The sequence below is a fragment of the Dermacentor variabilis genome, unplaced genomic scaffold (genome assembly GCF_050947875.1).
Source record: "Dermacentor variabilis isolate Ectoservices unplaced genomic scaffold, ASM5094787v1 scaffold_14, whole genome shotgun sequence".
Taxonomy (NCBI): domain Eukaryota; kingdom Metazoa; phylum Arthropoda; class Arachnida; order Ixodida; family Ixodidae; genus Dermacentor; species Dermacentor variabilis.
The window spans coordinates 17,397,594-17,419,697 of record NW_027460302.1 but is presented as its reverse complement, the minus strand read 5'-3'; the positions used below and the strand labels follow the sequence as shown (position 1 = coordinate 17,419,697).

Below are 22,104 nucleotides of genomic sequence, written 5' to 3'. Positions count from 1 at the left end.
CCGTTTTAGGTTGGTCTTCGGGTGCCATGGGGACTTGCCAATAGCCGCTGCGTAAGTCGATAGAAGAGAAGAACTGCGCGCCTAGGAGACAGTCAAGGCTGTCGTCAATTCTCGGAAGAGGGTAAACATCTTTACGAGTTATTTTGTTAAGACGATGGTAAGCGATACAGAATCGTATCGATCCATCCTTCTTAACAAGAACAACGGCAGATGCCCAGGGGCTGTCCGAAGGCTGAATTACGCCGCGCTGGAGCATGTCAGCTACTTGGTCGTCGATAACACGGCGCTCTGTCGCAGATACGCGATATGGTCTTTGTCGCAGTGGCGCACTGGTACTCGTGTCGATGCGATGACAAACAGTTGACGTGCGGCCCAAGGGAACATGCTGGCAGTCGAAAGACGAATGGAACTTGTCGAGAAGGCGTAGAAGCTGGGCGCATTGAGAAACAGTCAACGTGTCGGCGGTGGAGCTATGTAAAACATCGGGCGAAGTCGACTCCTGCGCGGGTTTACAGGTCACTCCGGCGACCTCATGAGTGGCGATGGGACCAGTTGGCATGTCAATGACGGCAGCAGGGTCGATGCACTGGCCACGGCCAACGCACTCCCCACGAAGCAAAGTGAGAGGACAGGATAATCGGTTTGCAACGAGCAATCTGCTGACGCAGGCATGAACGTCCAAAAGAACGAAAGGAAGCGGCGAACATTTGCGACGAGTGAAAATTGCAGATGGCGTAAAAAGTGCGTTGGCATCAGCAACAATGTTGCATGACACTGTGGCAAGGGCAAATGAGTGCGGTGGAATTGTAACGTCTTCGGCAACAAATACTTTATCTCCAGGTTCACGAGCATCGAGAAGTGGCGCATCACACAGCGTTTGAAATTCCACTTCAGCACGAGAACAGTCGATGACGGCCTTATTAGCGGAAAGAAACTCCCAGCCCAAAATAAGATCGTGGGAGCAAGAACACAGCACCAAAGATTTGGCGATGTAGAGGAGGCCGTTGATCACAACGCGAGCAGTACACGCAGCTGGAGGCGTGATGTGGACGGCGCTGGCAGTACGAAGTGACACGTTGGACAGTGGCGTCGTGACTTTTGTGAGCGAACGGCAAAGTTTGTCACTAATAACTGAAACTGCGGCACCAGTGTCAATGAGGGCGAGTGCAGCGACGCCGTCCACATATACGTCAATAAAATTAGTCGGGGAAGGAAGAGGCCTTGGTCTGTTCGTGGGTGACGCAGTTCTTGCCTCTGGAAATGCTACGATTAGTTTTCCCGTTCTGGCGAAGAAGGACGACGGCGCATCGGCTAAAGCGAGCGGCGTCGCGGCGATGGCGAACGGCGGTCAACAAGCGGGCGGTGGTCCGAGTAGGAAGACATCTGGCCGGGGTTCTGAGACGCGGAGGATGACGGGTATGGGGAAACGTATGGTGCGGCGTCGAAGCTACGGCGGTAGGACCTTGCGCGGCGACGACAAAATCGTGCAAAGTGGCCAGGTACACCACAAGCAAAACATATTGGCCGGTTGTCAGGAGTGCGCAATTCTCCACTGCTGTACCACGGCTGAACGAAGTGAGGAGCTGGGCGCAGTGGCACGACCGATGAGGATGACGCAAAGGTCGGAGGTGGTGGCCGCGCGAGAGCCTTTGCATAGCTGAGAGGTGCAATCAACTCGGGAAAAGCAACGGGAATCGGCACAGGCGGGGTCTCGCGGGTAGAAGGGAGACCTGCGCATACTTGCACCTGGATGACCTGGCGAAGGTTGGCCGGCAAAGGCGAAGGTGGTGGCGTGGCTGAGGACAGCACCGAAAGCTGACGAGCGACCTCAGCACGGACGAACTCTTTTATCTGGCCAAGCAGGGAGTCCATCTCAGGAGCCGCGGTCATGCTCGCGAGGGTTTCGTCGGACGCAGGGGCCGCCGTGTGAGAAGGCGCTGTCTGCAGAGCTCGTCGAAACTCTGGCAAAGCTCAATGACCTGAGAGACAGACCCTGGGGTTTTGCAGAGGAGCACATGAAAGGCATCGTCGGAAATGTTCTTCATGAGGTGACGTACCTTGTCCGCCTCCGCCATCGTCGGGTTGACACGCCGGCAGAGGTCGACGATGTCCTCTATGTAGCTGGTGAACGTTTCACCAGTTTGCTGGGATCGGCTTCCTAGGCGTTGTTGAGCGCGAAGTTTGCGCACGCAAGGGCGGCCGAAAACTTCCGGTTTTGAAGCTAGCCCACGTGCGGAGATCGGCTTCGTGGTTTTTGAACCACAGCTTGGCGACGCCCGGATAAATAGAAGATCGCGTTGCCGATCTTTAGGGGATCGTCCCATTTGTTGGTGTTGCTGGCGCGTTCATACGATTCCAGCCAAACTTCAACTTCTTTCTCACCGGTGCCGCTGAAGATATCAGGATCCCGCTGACGCTGGGCACCGGCACATACGATGGCTGGAGTAACCGGTGGGGATGTCGGGCTGGGGTGATGAGGCATGACGGATCGTAGAGTTCGGGTGCGTAATTCCAGGTCGGGGAAAACCTGAGCACCCCCACCAGAATCTAATAGGAATACTGCACAAGAGAGCAGCAGGCAGCGTGTCTCAACCAGAGCAGCTCAGGCAATCTCGAGCGCGCGCCTCCGGGGCGACTGGCGATGAGGCTGCGGCGTTGGGCATTTCTCCTCAATACAATATATATATATATATATATATATATATATATATATATATATATATATATATATATATATATATATATATATATATTGCTACGGAACAGTATTTGCGATGATCAAGAGGCGAGCAGTGTGAAGACGACGACGACACTTAAAGGCTAGCGCGTGCTGTTGCCTCTTGGCCAAGTGCGGCGTATTTCCTTGTAAATATAATTGTATATAGCTTTTCGTGTGCGTAACATATCTGGTGGAGGTGGACATTCCCTGTACCTCGTCACGGAGCTTAGCAGTGGACGGTACGTCGAGATTTCCTTCATGGCTCCCGGCGACGACAACTCGACTCAGCCGACTTCGACACCTGCTGCCTCTTCGAAGACCTAGATCGCTCTCCCCGCTCCCCGTGATCCTGGCGTATTCTCGGGCAAAGATGGGGAAGACATCGAGGACTGGATCAGCCTGTACGAACACGTCAGCAGCAATAACCGGTGGGACCCTACTATCATGCTCGCCAGCGTAGTCTTTTACCTTGGTGGCACACATCGAGTTTGGTTTCGGACGAACGAGGATGAGCTCACGAGTTGGTATTCGCTTAAGCAAAAGCCCCTAGACTTGTTCAGCAACCCCTACGGTCACCAACTTGCCGCCCAGGAGGCGTTATCCGGCCGTGTGCAGACATCAACAGAGCCTTACGTCACGTACAGTCAGGACGTCTTGGCTTTGTGGCGCAAAGTTGACGCACACATGACTGAGTCAGACAAGGTTTCCCACATCCTCAGAGGCATTGCCGATGACGCCTTCAACTTGCTCGTTTTCAGCAACGTGGTGATGGTGGATACAGTTATAAAACAGTGCCGCCGCCTGGAACTCGCTAAAAGCCGACGTATCGACCAGCAGTTTGCCAGTCTGCCCAACATCCCGGCGACATCTTCCTGTGCCGACGCTCCTAGTCCCAATAAAACTGGCGGTGCTACCAGGATCGTCCGGCGTGAGATCGTGGTCGCCTACCCGGCTGCCTTCGTCTCCAGCTCCTCCAACGCACTTGCAGTCACGGTTTCCCTGATCCAGGCAGTTGTCCACCAGGAGTTCGCAAACATGGGTCTTCACACCATCTGCTCGGCCCATCGTCCTGATACCCACCCGGCTTCTTCGATTCCACCCAGTCCCGCATCTTAATACCCACCACGTTTCCGCAACCCATCTGTGATGTGGTTAGGATCGTCACGTTGCAAAGCGTGTGACGCGAGGAAGATGGAGGAGACGGTGCATGATGAGCAAATACACGACAAATATATTAGACGGCACGTAAACACGAAGAATATTTTAAACTAGCCCCACACATACACGGTTGTTCGTAAACAGGAAAAAAAATAATCTCACGAGGTTGCGGTTGAAGTCCGGAATGTGGTGAGGCGTAGAGTCCTTGAGGTGGGACACTCGCTGGTAGGGTGATGACCGGCGTGGAAGAGCAAACGCAGCAGCACGGGGCAGGAAAAGGCGGACGGTCCACAGCTCCGTAGTCGGGAACAGGCCACTCCGAAGTCTCGAGCAAAAAGACGACCCGAGACGCTCGTTTCGATGGCGGGCGCCCGGTCACCCGAACCTCGCGCGTAGAAGCGGGTTCCAAGATGTCAGCAGGCCACTCCGGGGTCTCGTGCCGTACAACCACCCGAGGCGTTCCTTGTCCCGAAGACGGACGCCCGGTCAAGTGAACCTCACCGGTAGATGTGGGTTCCGTAGGCCCGGCGGCCCTAGTCATGCCGGCCTTCCAACCATCTCCGTTGCGCGAGCGCCTTCTCATGCGCTGCACGAGCCTCCCTCGTCTTTCTTTTCCTCTTGTTGAGGCCGGCCGCAATGTCGTCTGCTTTTGCGCTCGGTACCTTGTGAATACTTCTTCACAATCACCCCCTACTTAAGAAAGTTCTTTCGTTCAAAGAACTTGAGGGTACTCGCTATCTGCTGGTCCACCGTAGCACACGCGCACCAAAAGAGTATTACCACTACACCACAGTTCCGAGCCCCGCACACTCAGCACGTTTGAGTACACATAAAAAATACCACAGTACTACAGTGTCGATCACCGCACACTCGTTATGTAAGAGTACACACAAAAATTACTAGAACACGAGTTTCCAGCACCGCACACTCGCCATGCTGACAACATTAATAAATCATAACACCACGATATAAGGTGAAAACAAAAATCCACAAAACTAACATGCCAGCAAATGTTGCTCGACATTAAAGTTACACCGGTTTGAAGTTCATGCTTTCGAAACACCATGTTTAAAACCCCATGAGAGAGCGATGCCGATAGGTTCCGGTCGGCCGCCGATTATTTCCCTTCAAACAGTACGCATGATCATTTTCGGTGTCATCACTCTGACAAGCAGCTTACACTTTCGTTAATGGCGGTGATATAGGGGGTCGTTCCTCATACTTCTTCAGTAGATTTATGTGGAACAGTGTCGTCCTTGTCCCGAGGTCAATAAGGTAATCGACGTCATTTCTCCTCTCAAGTACAGTGAATGGCCCTTTCCACGTAAGAATCAATTTGTTGTTGTCCGAAGGTAGCAGTAGCAAAACCTCGTCTCCAACAGCTAAATGACGTGGTCTGGCCTTGCGGTCGTAGTGCTTCTTCTGTAAAAGTTTTGCTTTTTGAAGCTCGTCCTTGGCCAAACGACAAGTGTCTTCAAGACGCTTCCGTAGCTCAACTACATACACGTATGAGGTTTTTCCATCATGATCAATATGATCACCTGTCCATAATTCTTTCAATATCGCCATGGGTCCTCTGACATAACGGCCATACAAGTCGAAGGGTGAAGAACCCAGGCTTGACTGAGGGACTTCGCGATAAGCAAAAAGCGATGGTGGCAAGTACCGGTCCCATTTTTTCGGGTTCTCTTGACACATTCGTCTTATCATTTGTTTAAGGGTGCCGTTGAACCTCTCCACAAGGCCATTTGCCATCGGATGATATGGAGGTGTTGGAAACTGCGTGAAAGAGAGAAGACGGCTTAGCTCCTTCATCAGGCGTGACCAGAATGATGTGCCTATGTCACTGATTATCTCCTGTGGGACTCCGACTCGAGAGAACATCTCTAGAAGTGCCTCAGCAATTTTTTCTGTTTCCATGCTAGGCAGTGCCACAGCGTCAGGATACCGCGTTGCCATATCGACCATTGTCAGAACGTACATATTCCCTTTCTCTGACATGGGCGTTAATGGTCCCACAATGTCAGTGACAACTCTCTTAAACGGGGTATCAATGACGGGAGCGTTTCCCATTGGTACTCGGCATATTAAATGTTTAAGCAAAGTCCTCTGGCACGTATCGCACGATTTAACAAATCGGGTGATGTCCGATTGGAATCCAGGCCAGTAGAACTCTTCGCTCACACGATCTGTGGTTCGCTTTATCCCTTGATGTCCGGCAAGGATCCCTTCGTGAGCCATTTTCATCACAATATGACGAAGGCTTCTGGGCGCGACAAGCTGTTCCATTTGTTTCTTTGACCGCAGTGTGTATTTTCGGCAAAGAATTCCCTCCTTTACAAAGAATTGGACGTCGGCGAACCTAGTCTTCATTTTTTTGTCCACTGCTTCAAAGCATTTACGTAGACTGCTGTCCTCCCTTTGCCTGCTTTTCAAGTCGTTTGGGCTGATGTCTAGGGGGTTTATAGCTGGTACTCGTAACGAATGCGAACTTGATCTTGGCTCTCTGGTTGTCGCTGCCACTTCCGACTTGTGCCTAGTTTCACTAGCAGCCGATGATAAAATGTCAGCAGAGATAGATTCATTGGTAGAACAGTTTCCACCTTCTGCTCTAAATGATTTATCCGCAGCGCTCGCTGTATAAAGATGTCTTTTCCATTCATTGTCAGGATTTGAGGCATTCCGTACACCTTTCACATTTCCCAGGACAATATCATATAAAGGATTGTCCATGCATAAAACCCGAGTCTTGCCTGTGAAGAACGGTGACGCGATCTCCACGGTTGCTTCTGGTAGCTTCAACAATCTTCTATTCAGAAGACAGACCGAGGAAATTTTTCCTGTCAGCTTACTGTCTGGTACAAGGGACCTTTTGACAATAATACAGTCACATCCCGTATCTCGCAAGATAGTAGCGGGATGTCCTTCAAGCACACCTTCGGCAGTAGGCATAGACTTTTCGTCTCGTTTACGCGTCTGCGTTCTGCCGCGTTCCAAACTTCCGGGAACTCGACCCAAGGTCTGCGTCTCTTCGTTAACAGCCTTGGACACGTCTACTTGCTGCATCGAGCACGAAGCCTTCTCGCTACTGCTGGGTTTTTTGGGGTAGTAGCCAGTCGTATGCCCAGAGCGGTGGCACTTTCCACAGAAAGATTTATTTGTATTTGGACCCTTGGTATTGGTCCAGCAATCAGCAGCTTTGTGAACGCGTGTACCACAAAGAAAGCAGCGTGGTCTTTCCTTCTCTTCTTGTCGCTCAGGAGTTCGAGCTTGACCTGGTGGCTTGCTAGGATCTCTCTCGTTTTTACCTTTGCCAAGGTTAACTAACCCCTGCGCCTCCATGTAATGATCAGTAGCTTCCGCTAGCTTGTCAAGTCCTTGACAGTTCCTTTTTCTCAAAAAGACTGCCAGTTTCTCATGGCAAGTCATCAGAAACTGTTCTGAGACAATCTTGTCCCGCAGAGCATCGTATGTCCGGTCTGTATTGGCCATTTCTTGCCAGTGATCAAAGTATCCCAATAGCCGACCGGCAAACTGTCTACCAGTTTTGGAATTATCTGGTTTTGCCGACCGAAACTTGCTTCGGTAGCCTTCCTCCGTGAACCTGAAGCGTTGCAAAAGCGTCTGTTTTAGTGTCGCATAGTCCATGGCATGATCCGGTGCCATTCTGCCGACAACACTTAGAGCTACGCCTGACAAACAGAGGCTTAGCGATAGGGCCCATTTGTCTTGTGGCCAGCCCTGGCTCGTTGCGACGCGCTCAAATCGTTGAATGTATGCATCCAACTCATCGCGTTCTTCGTTGAATGGTGGGATTAGTTTGTGCGGACTTTGGTAGCTCTCGGTAGCACCTGTGTGCACACCCTGTGTAAGCTGCCCGGTAGTCGTGCTACCCGCTGTCGCATCTAACTCCCTCAACTTTAACTTGAGCTCGAGCACTTCCCTTTCAGCCTTTAATCTAGCTAGCGCTTCGGCATCAGCTTCTTTTGCTGCATTGCGCTCAGCCAGACGTGCTTCTCGCGCTTCCCTTTCGCGTGCGCGTTCTTCGTCTACCCATTGTTTCAGTGCCGGGCCAGTCAACCCCAGTTCTTTTCCAATTGCCGTAAGCTTGTCTGTCTCCATCCTCACCCGTCAGACACACATATGCAATGTGATGCTCTTCTCTATAGCGTAAGAGCAGTCCTGTCCGCGGACGCCAGATATGTGATGTGGTTAGGATCGTCACGTTGCAAAGCGTGTGACGCGAGGAAGATGGAGGAGACGGTGCATGATTAGCAAACACACGACAATTATATTAGACGGCACGTAAACACGAAGAATATCTTAAACTAGCCCCACACATACACGGTTGTTCGTAAACAGGAAAAAAATAGTCTCACGAGGTTGCGGTTGAAGTCTGGAATGTGGTGAGGCGTAGAGTCCTTGAGGTGGGACATTCGCTGGTAGGGTGATGACCGGCGTGGAAGAGCAAACGCGCAGCACGGGGCAGGAAAAGGCGGACGGTCCACAGCTCCGTAGTCGAGAACAGGCCACTCCGAAGTCTCGAGCAAAAAGACGGCCCGAGGCGCTCGTTTCGATGACGGGCGCCCGGTCACCCGAACCTCGCGCGTAGAAGCGGGTTCCAAGATGTCAGCAGACCACTCCGGGGTCTCGTGCCGTACAACGACCCGAGGCGTTCCTTGTCCCGAAGACGGACGCCCGGTCAAGTGAACCTCACCGGTAGATGTGGGTTCCGTAGGCCCGGCGGCCCTAGTCGTGCCGGCGTTCCAACCATCTCCGTTGCGCGAGCGCCTTCTCATGCGCTGCACGAGCCTCCCTCGTCTTTCTTTTCCTCTTGTTGAGGCCGGCCGCAATGTCGTCTGCTTTTGCGCTCGGTACCTTGTGAATACTTCTTCACACCATCTGAATGGCGCACTGCTGACAAGCACTGTCGCAATCGCCGGAGTTCGCCGACCCGGTCTACTTATACTGCCTACTCTAGCCCCACAGGTGGCCCTTCTCGTCCCTATGCCGCGCGCTCCGATAATGACGCCACTGATTCTCCTGCGCCGAACCACCACTATTCTCGTTCGCCTTCGCCTTAAGGACGACAATCTCGCTCTCCCCAGCCCCGTCGCTCCTATTCGCCGACTGCCTCCGTACGCCGCTCCCAGCCGCAAAACTAGACGATGCAGCGCCTCGAGGTGACGCTTGCATTGCTCCTTATGCCACCAAATCCTCTACTTGCGTTGCCCATTCATCTGAACCTTGTTGACGTGCAAGTCGACGGTGTTTCTGTATCTGCTCTTATAGACACTGGGGCGCATTTGTCGATAATGAGTGCTCACCTTCGTAACCAGCTGAAGAAAATAATCGCGCCCGCTACGACGTCTGTTGTCCGCGTCGCCGATGGCGGAACAGCCTCCGTAATTGGTACGTGTGCCGCCCGCGTCTCCTTCGCCGATCGCTCCACTATAGTGCTATTCACAGTCATCGCCCACTATCCCCAAGACATCATCCTCGGCTTACACTTCCTCTCCGCACATTCTGCTCTCATGGATTGTTCTGCCAGTACTCTCCGCCTTGACCTGCCTGTTCTAGATCCCACTGAACCACACCCCAGTCGCCTCAGTTCCATCGACTTCGTTCGCTTGCCACCTTCGGCACTAACTTAAGTTGACTTAGTGTCATCCCCACCAGTCCCTGACGGTCGCTACATCGCGGTTCCTATGCAAGATGTCCTCCTTACACACGGGCTCATAGTACCTCATATAGTTTTATCTATTACGGCGAATTGCGTCTGCTTGCCAGTACTCAATTTTTGCTTGACTACACAAGCGCTGCCACGCGAGATGTCTCTGGCCCAGCTTTGCTCATTCGAGGATCACTCAGTAGCATCTCTTGGAGTAGACGACAATTCAGGCGATCCTCCTCTACAATCGCAGTCGGCAACTTGTAACATTACCGACTTACAGAAAATGATTGCACCCGACATGCCATCCGAGCACGCTCATGAGCTCTACCACGTTCTGTTTCCCTACTACGATATTTTTTTTTTACTTTCAAGATCGTTCTTTGGCCCGAACTACAGCTCTTAAATATCGCATTAATACCGGCGACGCCCTTCCTATTCATTGCCGCCCGTATCTAGTGTCACCGGCTGAGCGTCAAGTTATTCACGCAGAATTTCGCAAAATGCTTGCCAAGAAAATTATTGAACCGTCATGTAGTCCATGGGCATCACCTGTAGTGCTGGTAAAAAAGAAGGATGGCTCAACATCTTGAAGGGGCAGCGCGAAAAAACGACGACAGAAGGCAGGAACACACAGGACATGCCTTCTGTCGTCGTTTTTTCGCGCTGCCCCTTCAAGATGTTGAACCAGTACCAACTCGCCCAAATGTCGATCCTTCTGAAGGATGGCTCATGACCCTTTTGCGTGGATTATCGGCACCTTAACAGGGTTACCAAAAACGACGCCTTTGACTGCCTCTACGGTGCTCGCTATTTCTCCTCTATTGACCTTCGCTCCGGCTACTGGCAGATTGCCATGGACGATCTAGACAGCGAGAAGACTGCTTTTGTAACATCCGACGGTCTTTATCAATTGAAAGTGATGCCGTTCGGTCTATGTAACGTTCCTGACACTTTTGAACGCATGGTGGATTCCTTTCTTCATGGTTTCAAATGGGCGACGTGCCTGTGCTACTTGGACGACGTTATAGTGTTCTCCCCAACGTTCGCTACGCGCCTCGAGCGCCCCTCGACAGTCCTGGACGTTTTTCATCGAGCCGGTCTGCAACTCAACGCATCGAAGCGCCAATTAAGCCGTCGCTAGATTACCGTCCTTGGACACCTTTTTGACGCGAACGGAGTGCAACCGGACGCAGGCAAGAGCCATGCTGTTACGCACTTCCCTGTTTCGACAAGTGTCAAGGATGTGCGCATCTTTCGCGGCCTTTGTTCGTACTTCCGCAGTATCGTGAAAAATTTCGCGGCCGTAGACCGACCACAAACCGAGCTTTTGAATAAAGATGTCCTTTCCAGTGGGCCGATAACGAGGCCTCTGCATTCTCGCATCTAATCGACCTTCTCACAACGCCTCCCGTTCTGGCCCATTTCGGTCCTTCTGCGCCTACCGAAGTCCGTACTGATGCCAGCGGTCACGGAATTGGTGCAGTACTGGCACAACGCCAGCGCGGCAACGACCCTGTTATCGCTCACGCCAGCAGGCTCCTCTCACCCTCGGAGCGCAACTATTCCAACACGGAGCGTGAGTGTCGGGCCCTAGTTTGGGCGCTTGCGAAGTTCCGCCCATAATTATATGGCCGACCCTTTTCCGTACTCACAGATCATCACGCGCTTTGCTGGTTAAGCTCACTGAAAGATCCTACAGGAAGGCTTGGTCGCTGAGCCTTACGCCTCCAAGAATATTCGTATTTCGTCACCTACAAATCTGGCCGACTACACAAGGACGCTGACTGCCTGTCTCGCTACCCGGTAGACGAGCCTGACGACGACGACAGTAGTACAACAACAGCATTTTCTCTGTGTATGCCTTCGCTAACATCGCCGATGAGCAGTGCCGAGACCTATCGCTGCGAGCACTCATCGAGTGTCTGCGCTCTACACCTACCGACGCATCCGTTCGCTGATATGTCCGCCAGGGCGGCAATCTATACCGAAGGAAGTTCCTCCCTGACGGGTCTGATCTTCTTCTTGTCGTGCCAAAACATCTACGACAGACTGTGCTCTTCGAGATGCATGGCGCACCCACTGCAGGATATGTTGGGGCAACCCGCACGTACGACCGCGTCCGCCGCCGCTTCTATTGGCCTGGTCTCGCTCGCTCCGTCCGACGCTATGTTGCTGCCTGTGACTCCTGCCAGCGTCGAAAAATACTTCAGGTGCTACCTGCCGGCCATCTCCAGCCAATCACCGTCCCTGTGGAACCGTTCTTTCGTGTTGGATTAGACCTCCTCGGTCCCTTTCCCACGTCATCCTCTGCGTACAAATGGGTAGCCGTCGCAACTGATTACTCCACCCGATATGCTATCACGCGGGCTGTCCCTACCAATTGCGCCTCTGACGTCGCAGACTTTCTCTTGCGTGACATTATCTTGCTTCATGGCGCCCCGCGACAGCTGCTTACTGGCCGCAGTCGTAACTTCCTCTCCAAACTTATCGCCGACATTGTGCATTCCTGCTCCACTCAACACAAGCTCACTACCTCATACCATCCTCATATCAATGGCCTGACGGAGCGGTTAAGCCGTACTCTTACCGATATGCTGCCCAAGTATGTTTACAAGGACCACCACGACTGGGACATTGCCTTTCCTTAAGTGACATTTGCGTATCATTCTTCCCGGCATGACACCGCCGGATTTTTTCCCATTTTATCTACTGTACGGTCGCGAACCGACCTTGGCCCTTGACACGGCACTTCCTCCTGCTGCGGTCTCAACAAGCGAGTATGCGCGCGACGTCATCGCCCTCGCCGACCATGCACGCCAGCTTGCCCGTACTCGTCTGACGGCCTCGCAAACCACTCCGCAGCGTCAGTACAACGCCCGCCACCGTGACGTACAGTTTTCGCCTGGTGCGCTCGTGCTCCTGTGGTCGCCCTCTCGTAAAGTCGAACTTTCAGAGAAGCTCCTCTCGCGATACATAGGGCCCTACCGCGTGCTGCGTATTTCTTTGTAAATATACTTGTATATAGCGTTGCGTCTTCCACGTAATAATATATATATATATATATATATATATATATATATATATATATATATATATATATATATATATATATATATATATATATATATATATATATATATATATATATATATATAGTAACGTGGTAGTGCCGGTATAGGACACAGCAAGAAAACTGTGAATGACAAAACTAAGTTTATTGGGCGAACCTGTGCCCAGAAAAACAGGCGATAGTCAATCCTCATCGTCGTCAATCGTCGAAAATCTGATCGGCGAGTCAAGAGCGCCGGCTTTTATAGATCAGTCGTCCAATGTTCCACAGTAACCGCTGGGACCCGCGTGCCTTCCACAAATTGCTACGCCATTCGAGTCCCGCATGCATGCAATCACATTACACAAGGTTCCGCGACAACAGACAGCGGATACAGCACCGATAACATTCTAGAAACGTCCGATACATGTAGGCGCGTCCTGCGCTAAGCGATAACATTTCTTAGACGTTAAAAGTGCTCGTCCGTAAAAAATAAACGAGTTGACGTGTCAATACGCATATATAATACACTAAAAATTAGATTATGGGGTTTTACGTGCCAAAACCACTTTCTGATTATGAGACACGCCGTAGTGGAGGACTCCGGAAATTTGGACCACCTGGGAATCTTTAACGTGCGCCTAAATTTAAGTGCCACGGTTGTTTTCGAACTTTGCCCCCATCAAAATGCGGCCGCCGTGGCCGAGATTCGATCCCGCGACCTCGTGCTCAGCAGCCCAACACCATAGCCACTGATCAACCACGGCGAGTATAAAATACACTATAGTGATGGGAGACTTCAATGCCAGGGTAGGCAAGAAGCAGGCTGGAGGCAAGTCAGTGGAGGAATATGGCATCGGCTCTAGGAATAACAGGGGAGAGTTATTAGTAGAGTTTGCCGAAAAGATTACTATGCGGATAATGAATACCTTCTTCCGCAAACGGGATAGCCGAAAGTGAACGTGGAGAAGCCCGAATAGCGAGACTAGAAATGAAATAGAGTTTATAATCTGCGCTAACCCTGGCATCATACAAGATGTCGACATGCTCGGCAAGGTGCGCTACAGTGACCATAGGACGGTAAGAACTCGAATTAGCCTAGACTTGAGGAGGGAACTGCAGAAACGGGTACGTAAGCAGCCGATCAATGAGTTAGCGGTAAGAGGGAAAATAGAGAAATTCCAGATCAAGCTACAGAACAGGTATTCGGCTTTAACTCATGAAGATGACCTTTGTGTTGAAGACATGAATGACAATATTATGGGCATCATTAATGAGTGTGCAATAGAAGTCGGTGGTAACTCGGTTAGACAGAATGCCAGTAAGCCATCGCAGGAGACGAAAGATCGGATCAAGAAACGCGAATGTATGAAATCCTCTAACCCTACAGCTAGAATAGAACTGGCCGAACTTTCCAAGTTAATCAACATGTGTAGGACAGCTGACATAAGGATGTATAATATGGATAGAACTGAACAGGCTCTCAGGAACGGAGACAGCCTAAAAGCAGTGAAGAAGAAACTAGGAATAGACAAGAATCATATGTATGCGTTATGAGACAAAGCCGGCAATATCATTACTAATATGGATGAGATAGTTCAAGTGGCTGAGGAGTTCTATAGAGATTTATACAGTACCAGTGGCACCCACGACGATAATGGAAGAAAGAATAGTCTAGAGAAATTTGGACTTCCACAAGTAACGCCAGCCTTGGGAGCTATGCAAAGGGGGCAGGCAGCTGGGGAGAATAAGGTAACCGCAGATTTGTTGAACGATGGTGGGCATATTGTTCGAGAAAAACTGGCCACCGTGTATACGCCATGGCTCCTGACTTCGAGCGTGCCGGAATCTTGGAAGAACGCTAACATAATCCTAATCCATAAGAAAGGGGACGCCAAAGACTTGAAATATTATAGACCGATCAGGTTACTGTCCGTTGCCTACGAAGTATTTACTAAGGTAATCGCAAATAGAATCAAGAACACCTTAGACTTCTGTCAACCAAAGGACCAGGCAGGATTCCGTAAAGGCTACTGAACAATAGACCATATTCACACTATCAATCAGGTGATTGAGAAATGTGCAGAATATAACCGACCGCTATATATAGCTTTCATTGATTACGAGAAAGCGTTTGATTCATTCAAACCTCAGCAGTCATGGAGGCATTACGGAATCAGAGTGTAGACGAGCCGTATGTAAAAATACTGAAAGATATCTATAGCGCCTCCACAGCCACCGTATTCCTCTATAAAGAAAGCAAAAAAATCCAAATAAAGAAAGGCGTGAGGCAGGGAGATACAATCTCTCCAATGCTATTCACAGCGTGTTTACAGGAGGCATTCAGATACCTGAATTGGGAAGAATTGGGGATAAGAGGTAATGGAGAATACCTTAGTAACTTGCGATTCGCTGATGATATTGCCTTGCTTGATTGACTCAGGGTACCAACTGCAATGCATGCTCACTGACCTGGAGAGGCAAAGCAGAAGCGTGGGTCTAAAAATTAATCTGCAGAAAACTAATGTTTAACAGTTTCAGAAGAGAACAGCAGTTACGACAGGTAGCGTTACGATAGGTAGCGATAGGGGATAGGTACGGTAGGTAGCGATAGGTAGGAGGCACTAGAAGTGGTAAGGGAATACATCTACTTAGGACAGGTAGTGACTGCGGATCCAGATCATGAGACTGAAATAATCAGAAGACTAAGAATGGGCTCGGGTGCGTATGGCAGGCATTCTCAGATCATGAACAGCTGGTTGCCATTATCCCTCAAGAGAAAAGTATATAACAGCTGTGTCTTACCAGTACTCACGTACGGGGCAGAGACCTGGAGGCTTACGAAATGTGTTCTACTTAAATTGGAAACGACGCAACAAGCTATGGAAAGAAGAATGATGGGTGTAACGTTAAGGGGGATAAGAAAAGAATAGATTGGGTGAGAGAACAAACGCGAGTTAATGGCACCTTAGTTAAAATCAAGAAAAAGAAATGGGCATGGGCAGAGCACGTAATGCTGAGGGAAGATAACCTATGGTCATTAAGAGTTACGGACTGGATTCCAAGGGAAGGGAAGCGTAGCAGGGGGCCGCAGAAAGTTAGGTGGGCGGATGAGATTAAGAAGTGCGCAGGGACAACATAACCACAATTAGTACATGACCGGGGTAGTTGGAGAAGTATGGGAGAGGCCTTTGCCCTGCAGCGGGCGTAAGCAGCCATATGATGATGATGATGATGATGATGATAATGATTACACATATGTGACGAATGCTCTGGCTCACTTGTTATTACTAACAAATGGAGAATAGGAATTAATGTACGCGATACGTGTTGTTCGCTATTATGCTGATATATTGCTTGCTTTTCTGTTTCAGAAAAGTACACCATTCCGAAAGGAAGCGTCTCCCTCGTTCTCATCTACTTCATGCACCGACATCCTCGCTTCTTTCCTCAACCAAACGCCTTTGTACCAGAGAGGTTCTTGGAGGCCGATAAGGAACGTCACCCGTTCTTGTACATCCCGTTTGCCAGCGGTTCTCGCAACTGCATAGGTATACGTTCAGCGTTGTCATTCTAATTTTACTGCCTTAGCAACTATACGAAACCCGCCGTGGTTGCTCAGTGGCTATGGTGTTGGGCTGCTGAGCACGCGGTCGCGGGATCGAATCCCGGCCAAGGCGGCCACGTTTCTATTGGGGCGAAATGCGAAAACATCCGTGTACTTAGATTTAGGTTCACGTTAAAGAACCCCAGGTGGTCAAAATTTTCGGGATCCTCTACAACGGCGTGCCTCATAGTCAGAAAGTGGTTTTGACACGTACAAACCCCATAATTTTTTTAACTATTCGAACGTTCGAGGCGTCGCCGCCACATTTCTGATGCCTATCCGCCGTTCTGATGCTGAAGATTAGAGTATCTCCCGATAGGCGTTTTGATGCAAAGAACAACTGAGCGAAGTGGACGCACCGTTCGATCGGTTTGAGGGTAGAGCCAGGACACTGTTTCTGTGGCTGGCATGAGCATTGTGCGCACGCATACTCTACCAGCGTTTGTGGTGAACTGCTCCGTGTATGAGAGGAACAGACAGTAATCGTCAAGCTAACGTAACTTATATTTCACTGGGCGCCGACCCAAGTTACGGAGCGGCGACTCCGGAGTTGCAATGATTCGCTAATCATTCCACGTATGTAAACATCCGGAATGTAATAACGGTCCCAGTTTGGCAGATGGAACTAGTATGGAATTGGAGCCCGAGATTACTGAATGGAGTTGGAATGAAATGGCCACATAGTCCTAGAGAGCTAAATATTAATTTTGGGTGGGACTAAACAAAAGCAACAAAATGGTTTAATTCGACATTCTGAATAAAATTGACTTAGCCAATATATCGTAAATCTTCTACGGGTTATTTCAGTGTCTAACTCTGGGGGATTGCATCGGCTACGCTAATTATAAACAGCACCGCATTCTCAACATTCTAATTTTGAACACTCGGAAAATTTCTTGCGTTACACAAGCGGCCGTGTATCGTGCACTGTGTGCAGGTTAAAGAACCCCGGCTGGGAGAAATTAGTCCGGAGTCCCCCACTACGGCATGCCTCACAATCAAGTCGTGGTTTTGGCACTTTAATCCTCCTATCTTTTTTTTAATATAGAATACTCCACCCGGATGCATTGCATGCACAACGGTATAGGAATAATTTACATTTTACTTCGCTCGAGGAAAAGTGGTTTCGAGAGAGTGAAAAAGATTTTATAAGCGGGGGTTTCATTTAAAAAGAAAGCTTTGCTTGTACCTTAACATGCGATGTCGTGAACTGCCTGACACGTGTGCCGCAAACGTGAAGCTAACTTTAACGGTCATAAGTGCACAGCTGTAGTCTACTATCTGAAAAGGAGTAGAACGCGCCGCCTCCGACCTTCTCCCCGGACCCATGCGCGCGACGGAAGACGGCGTGCTTCCTCTCCGCTCTGTCTGCCCCAAGTTGAGCCGCGATTGCCGACTCACCCCCGCATGCTTCCACTCGAACGCACAGCATACGGCGCGCAGCGACGATTTATCGCCCTGGACTTTATACGGAACCTCATGGCTACGGTGACGTCGACGGTAGAACTGAGCAATTACGCGCTGCAGGGACAAGAGGCGACAAGGGTTGTTTCTTGTGGTAAAGCAATGTACGTAACTTTAATTGTAACCTTGAAAAAGTCAAACATTTTTTCTTGGTATGAGCAAGCAAGCCGTAGTAGAAAACGATTACCGAGGAAGCATTTCCTTTACTGAACTTGGAGGACTGAATGGCCCAGCTCAGTTATTCCAGGAGTGGGTATGGGCGAACTTTCACCATTGCGGGCAATAAAAAAAATCACCGACGATTACGATACTCCCTTGTGCAAAATTAGGGCACATTTGTATATGTGTTTCGATTTCGTCATATATTTGCTGGCGCGGACAATCTGGCTCGTGCGGCACGTTGCAAACGGAGCAATGTGTGGCGCCACTACCTTGCTAATCGGGAGATCGCGAGGAGGCGCGTGGGCGTGATTCACAGCAGCCGCCGCAGACAAACCTCCGCTCGTGCATGGCTTTGTTTCCATACGGACGATGCGCGCTACTCTGGCACCATCGCGTAGCCATCGCCGCCGGAAAGCGCGTGTTGGGCCGCTGCACGCTTCTCACGCTTTCGCCACACCCTCGTCCTCCGCTTTCCGCCGTATGGTTCCGCTGCATCCCCCTTCTCCACTTTCCTCCTCGGGCTCTCTTCGCTTTCGCAGTCTGTCATCTCCCGCTGCGCTCCGCGTTCGCTTTCCTCTTTCGCTGTGTTCGTTGGAGAACGCCGACGCTCGACGCTGGAACGGACACCTAGAGTGGCGTTCTGAATGGAGTGTAATTACGAAAGTTTTCCTTTCTCTGGAAGGAAGTTGGAATCGAATGGAGGAACCTACTCCGGTGCCGGCTAATGGCATTATCTCGCGTACACTATCGAAGTGTAACGCCTGCATTGCAGCGCTTCTCATCAAGCCAGCGTTACTGGCCCGGGCCCTAGTTCTGCCCCGCAGCAGCCACCTGGCGTGTTGAGTCGTGGCATGTCAGTCCCGCATGTAGTTCGAGGAATTCATGCGTGATGCTAAAATTTACTATTGCAGTTAGTGCTTCACTTTTCCTTTCTCTGGTTGTATTTCCTTGTGGGAAAATAAGTCAGTATTATGGCTAGTTGCCTCGAACGAGATTCCAGCTAGAGTGTTTTCGTGATTGGTGATCATTGGTGATCATTCATCATGAATTTTAGGCATGCAGTATGTGCTTTGACTTCTCGTTATTGCGTGCCACAGTGTCGTTAGCATGTCGATAGCCAATTCATGCGTGCTTACCCTGACATGAAGCTCATGTCACATGATCGGCATTTTGTACGTGGTAAATTATGACCATGGATACTTTAGTTCTCTGTGGTCTTGTATAATCTGTTTTATTTCTTATTGTTCAAACAGCAGAACAGCAAGTAGACGAAGCACAAATTGTAATAAAACCAAATATATTTTCTGACACATTCAATGGGACTTTTGGAGTCGTATCATTTGTTCAGCTAGTCACAGTCATAGAAAGGTATACATCGGCGTACGACATGCTTAGTTTTATGTCTCTGGGTTCGTTTTGAGAATAAGAGAATGAATCGGAACTTACGCTACCTTACATTTTGGTTTACTCCAGTGGTATGTGACCTATATCAGGAGAAGTTGAAAAACTGTTCATGTCCTCTGCGGGAACGCTAAGACAGCAAATGTAGATCGCAAGAGTAGCAGTTGTTTATAAGAAAGGTGACAAGAATTACTCTGTAAACTATAGGTCTTTATCAATACTGCCTGTTTTCTCGAAAGGGCTTGAGAAAGTAATTTTGACCCGGATGAATAGTTTCCGTAATAAGCACGATATAGTGACACCTTCACAACTTGGTTTCCGCAAACACCGGTCCACCGAACTCGCTCTATTAGTACAAAAAGAATACACTTTAAAATATCTTGATGACAGGAATTTAGCTTTAGAAAGGTATGTAGATTTTTCGACGGCCCTTGATCACTTGAACCACAAGTTACTTTTAAAAAACCTTCAATTATATGGCTTTCGAGGGACGTCATTGATATTTTTAAGCGGCTATCTCGGAAGTCGACAACAGTATGTTGAAATAAATGGTCACCGATCCGATCTTAAAGCTCTCTCTTCCGGCATGCCACGGGGCATCATTTTGGGCCCGTTCCTTCTCAATATATACATGAACGACATAACACAGATAGACAGAGAAATAAAAATGGTCAATATATACATGCTGATGACACCAGCTTATTGTTTTCAGCCTCATCCGCCTCGAACATGGTCATGAAAGCCAATAGATCACCTAGGCAGCTTGAGAATCGGGACAAAATATAACGCTGTAAAAGTTAACACTTTCAAAACAAAGGCCATTATTTACCGTCCAACAAACAAGGATGTTCATATTAACGATAGCATCATCCCTGATAATTTTAGAATATAGGTAGTAAATTCTTTTGAAGTACTAGGTGTACTTTTCAACGAGAAAATGACATGGGGTGATCACACAAATTGCGTATCATCTAAAGTGTCACGTGTGATTGGATCGATTTACACTCATAAGCACCTCCTTCCTATAAAAGTGAAAATGCTACTCCACAATTTATTGTTCTGTTCCCATCTAAATTATTGTCATTTGGTCTGGGCGGAAGCATCCTTCAGGAATCTAAGAAAACTACACGTTCAGCAGAAAAGAATGCTCAGAATAATATACAATGTAGCATATGACCACCCATCTAAACCGCTCTTTATGAAAGACAATATAATACCAAATCATGATTTGTACGCATACCGCCTAGTTCATAAATACATTACCGAGTTGAAAAACAATGTCTCGTTCATTGCACATCTGGCATCACTGCAGAAAATAAATATCACGTACGCAACCAGAAACACGGATATTTGGCACATACATTCATTCAGAACAGGTTACAGACAGCATATGCTCAGAAACACCCTTCCATATTCCTTAAAGCTGTGCCGAAATTACAATTTAAATCTTCAACGCATTCGGCCAAAAGACTTGCGTCATTTTTTTCGGTTATACGCGAAAGGGGGGCACTTTTTGTTTGAAATGTGCGACATGATATGCACATCACTTTGTCTTTTTTTTAATTTGACGTTTGCGTAAAAATTTTCGTTTGTATGTGCATTGTGATATTGCTTTTTGTCTGTGCTCATACTTGTACTGCGTGCCTTTCTTTCCCCCTAAAATGATGTATTTGTATCGGGGAGGCGAGAGCATGTCAAGCTGGAAATCTAGCTTTTTCTCTCTGCCTCCCACATCCTTGGGATGGAAAATCAGGGCATTATTATTATTATATCACATACAAACCGCGCAGCAAATTTCGGTGACGCGCGGTGCTGATTAGTATTGAGCCTTACACAGGAAAGTGAGCTAGGAAGCTATAACTGCCACACTATTCTACATATTCGCTCTAGGAGTAAATGCACTTCATACATGATTGTTCGCTACATTATCACGCATTAGAACGCAAATGCAAAGAATAGTCGACATAGACACGCTAGAAGGTATAGTGGAAATGGCAGTTTTGTATCCTAGCACACGGAACATTGTGCTTGTCACGCATGAGTCTACATCATTCGATGAGCATTGCACATGGTCACAGTATGGTTGTGCTCAATATTATCGCGCTCTGGAATAAAGCAGCTATCCACATTGTATGAATACTAAGCACTGAAATGTGGGAATATCTGCTTTATGTTTGGCTTTTGCCGCCGTGATTATATGGAGGCGGCAACAGCTGGTGACGAATCCGTGACCTGTAGTTCAATAGTTGCACAACAGTAGTGGTGGGCACGAAGCAGTACAAACCATTTGCTTGTTTTTTTTTCGTTTGTCAACAGGCCAGAAGTTTGCTCAACTAGAAGACAAGATTCTGCTGGCTCAGATCCTGAGGCGATTCAAAGTGCAGTCGAAGATTCGAAACGAAGACCTTCAGATGTCACTTGAGCTCGTATTACGCCCCACTCAAGGCCTGCATGTGAAGTTTACGCCCAGGGTCCGTATGGCCACGGGAACTGAGGCGAAGACGTGGTAGTTTTATGGTGCACCGTCACGCTATGTGAAGTGGTGTATATCTCTTTTCTTGAGCTTAACCACAGCATTTAAAATCATTATTCTTGAAATACCTTTTAATAAATTATCTCACTTGTGGAGCAGTGGTTAACTATTTTCACAGCTATTTTAATTAAATATGAACGAGAAGAAGGGGAACCGAAGGGCCTGGTTTTGGAAAGTCGCAACCACATAAAGGCACAAGACAATGCCAACAAGAAAAGCATAGTGGAAATTACTGAAATGATGGAAGTTATAAAATAAAGGAAATAAAATTGGACGGCAAGAAAGTGACCGGAGGCGGGATACGAGCCCACGTCTTCGCATTACGCGAGCGATGCTC

The 22,104-nt window shown here is 48.9% G+C and overlaps 1 protein-coding gene across 2 annotated transcripts in view; it reads left to right on the top strand.

Moving 5' to 3' along the window:
• The window catches only part of LOC142567725 (cytochrome P450 4V2-like), a 283,152-nt gene extending 261,290 nt beyond the window's left edge, over positions 1–21,862 (top strand). For both annotated transcript variants that reach the window (XM_075677900.1, XM_075677901.1), the window contains 2 exons: positions 15,975–16,151; positions 21,551–21,862. In XM_075677900.1, coding sequence (XP_075534015.1) covers positions 15,975–16,151; positions 21,551–21,744 — 371 coding nt within the window. In that variant the 3' untranslated portion in view covers positions 21,745–21,862. The remainder of the gene's footprint in view (positions 1–15,974; positions 16,152–21,550) is intronic.
• Positions 21,863–22,104: the final 242 nt, after the last annotated feature.